General features: G+C 41.0%; 1 protein-coding gene across 1 annotated transcript; it reads left to right on the top strand.

Moving 5' to 3' along the window:
• The first annotated feature begins 1,158 nt into the window (after positions 1-1,158).
• On the top strand, positions 1,159-2,218 carry LOC108532656 (DNA replication complex GINS protein PSF2-like). The gene is given in 3 exon segments (XM_017876831.1): positions 1,159-1,396; positions 1,399-1,480; positions 1,739-2,218. Coding segments are annotated over 3 exon segments (555 nt in total). The 5' UTR covers positions 1,159-1,176; the 3' UTR covers positions 1,992-2,218.
• Positions 2,219-2,229: the final 11 nt, after the last annotated feature.

Genomic DNA, 2,229 nt, shown 5'->3' on the forward strand with positions numbered 1-2,229 from the left:
GTTTTTAAATAATAAAAGATTGATCAAAATAAGCCAGATACAACAGAACACATTCTGTGTGATTCCATTTATACAAAGTTCAAAACCAAGCAATTAAACTATATTCTTCGAGCATACATAATTAGGTCGTAAAACTGTAAAGAAAAGCAAATGAATGCTGTAATAAGTGTGTGAGTAGCATACCTTTAAAATACTTAATATTTATTAATGCAAAAATATTACAAAAGTAAACATACACAAAGAACACTCATTTTTCTTTCACCCAGATTTACCCATTGTTAACATATTACCCCACTTTTTTTAATCACGTGTGTGCTTTCTCTTCCCATATGTACATAGTTTTTCAGAACTAAATGAGAATAAGTTGCATACAGCATAGCACTCTATCCATAAATACTTCAGTGTGTATTTCCTAGGAATAGGGGTATTCCGTTTTATAACCACCGTATGGTTATCAACCTCATCAATTTACATTGATCCAATGCAATCTACTGTCCATAATTTGATTTTATTAATTAACCTAATAACCCTTTATAAAATTTTCCCTCTTCAAGGTGAAGGACTCCCCTCTGATATAGGATCCAATTCAGGGTCAGTTGGATTTAGTTGTCATGTTTCTTTAGCTTACTTTAATCTGGAATGTTTCCTCATCCATTCCTGCTTTTTTATATGATATTGATTTCTATAATGAATACAGTCCCCTTTCTTTTAAATAGAACATTTCTCATTTCTTGTTTATCTGATCGAACATTTTTTAAAGATTTATTCATGTTGTATCTTTTGTAGTTTTCTCATTTTCATTGATAAATAGTATATATAACATTTTAAGCATGTCTGCAAATGCAGCAGTTATTTCACATGTATGCTTATAACTTTTAGTAAAGAGATAAATTAACTGAACCATTAACTTCGAGATTAACTACGAGATTGAATGATTAGTTTTTAAGAAAAACTCAGCTAGTACAAAGACTTGGAATCAACCCAAATGCCCATCAATGATAGACTGGATTAAGAAAATGGGGCACATATATACCATGGAATACTATGCAGTCATAAAAAAATGAGTTTTGGGGGTGGGCTCCCGCCGTGGCGGGAAAACGGCGGCCACGGCGCCTCCTCCGGGATGCTGAGGAACCCGAGGAGACCGAGAGGCTCTGGCCTGCCGCTCGCGCCGCCATGGACGCTGCCGAGGTCGAGTTCCTCGCCGAGAAGGAGCTGGTTACCATTATCCCCAACTTCAGTCTGGACAAGATCTACCTCATCGGGGGGGACCTGGGGCCTTTTAACCCTGGTTTACCAGTGGAAGTGCCCCTGTGGCTGGCAATTAACCTGAAACAAAGACAGAAATGTCGCCTGCTCCCTCCAGAGTGGATGGACGTAGAAAAGTTGGAGAAGATGGGGATCATGAACGAAAGGAAGAAACTTTTACCCCAATGCCCAGCCCTTACTACATGGAACTTACCAAGCTCCTGTTAAATCAGTAAACAGAAGTCCTGTTCAGCAGCCTGCCATGGGATAGTTACTGTGAGCAAAAGAAACACCATGTGGATCACTGCCGAATGTCCTTGGCACCAAGCCTAACTGCTACACATCTTTACATCCTAAAGTTGAAAACAAAGCAAAACAGACTTGCTGAGTCTAGAATAGCCGGAGTATTTTGCCTGAAAAGAGCCACTCTATCCAGAATTGCCTCAACTTATCGAGTGTTCCCTGACTGACTTACCCCTTGCTCCTTTAGTGCTTCAGACAACATCCCGAAGGCAGATGAAATCCGGACCCTGGTCAAGGATATGTGGGACACTCGTATAGCCAAACTCCGAGTGTCTGCTGACAGCTTTGTGAGACAGCAGGAGGCACACGCCAAGCTGGATAACTTGACCTTGATGGAGATCAACACCAGCGGGACCTTCCTCACACAAGCGCTCAACTACATGTACAAACTCCGCACAAACCTCCAGCCTTCAGAGAGTACTCAGTCTCAGGACTTCTAGAGAAAGGCCTGGTGCAGGCGGCTTGCTGGGGGATGTGAGTGCTCAGGACGTGATGAGGTACTCGTGGTTCTGGAGCTCTAGAAACACTTTGAATGCATGAAAAACGTGTGATGGTGCAAGGAATGGATTCAGGACATTGTGGAGAAGCAACAAGTTTGTGATTAGTCCTTAAAACTTAGCTCCCTGGGACATTCTTCAATTCCACATCTGTTTCTAGAAACCAGCCTTTTTTTTTTTT

Source organism: Rhinopithecus bieti, unplaced genomic scaffold (genome assembly GCF_001698545.2).
Source record: "Rhinopithecus bieti isolate Rb0 unplaced genomic scaffold, ASM169854v2 scaffold_10315, whole genome shotgun sequence".
Lineage (NCBI taxonomy): Eukaryota > Metazoa > Chordata > Mammalia > Primates > Cercopithecidae > Rhinopithecus > Rhinopithecus bieti.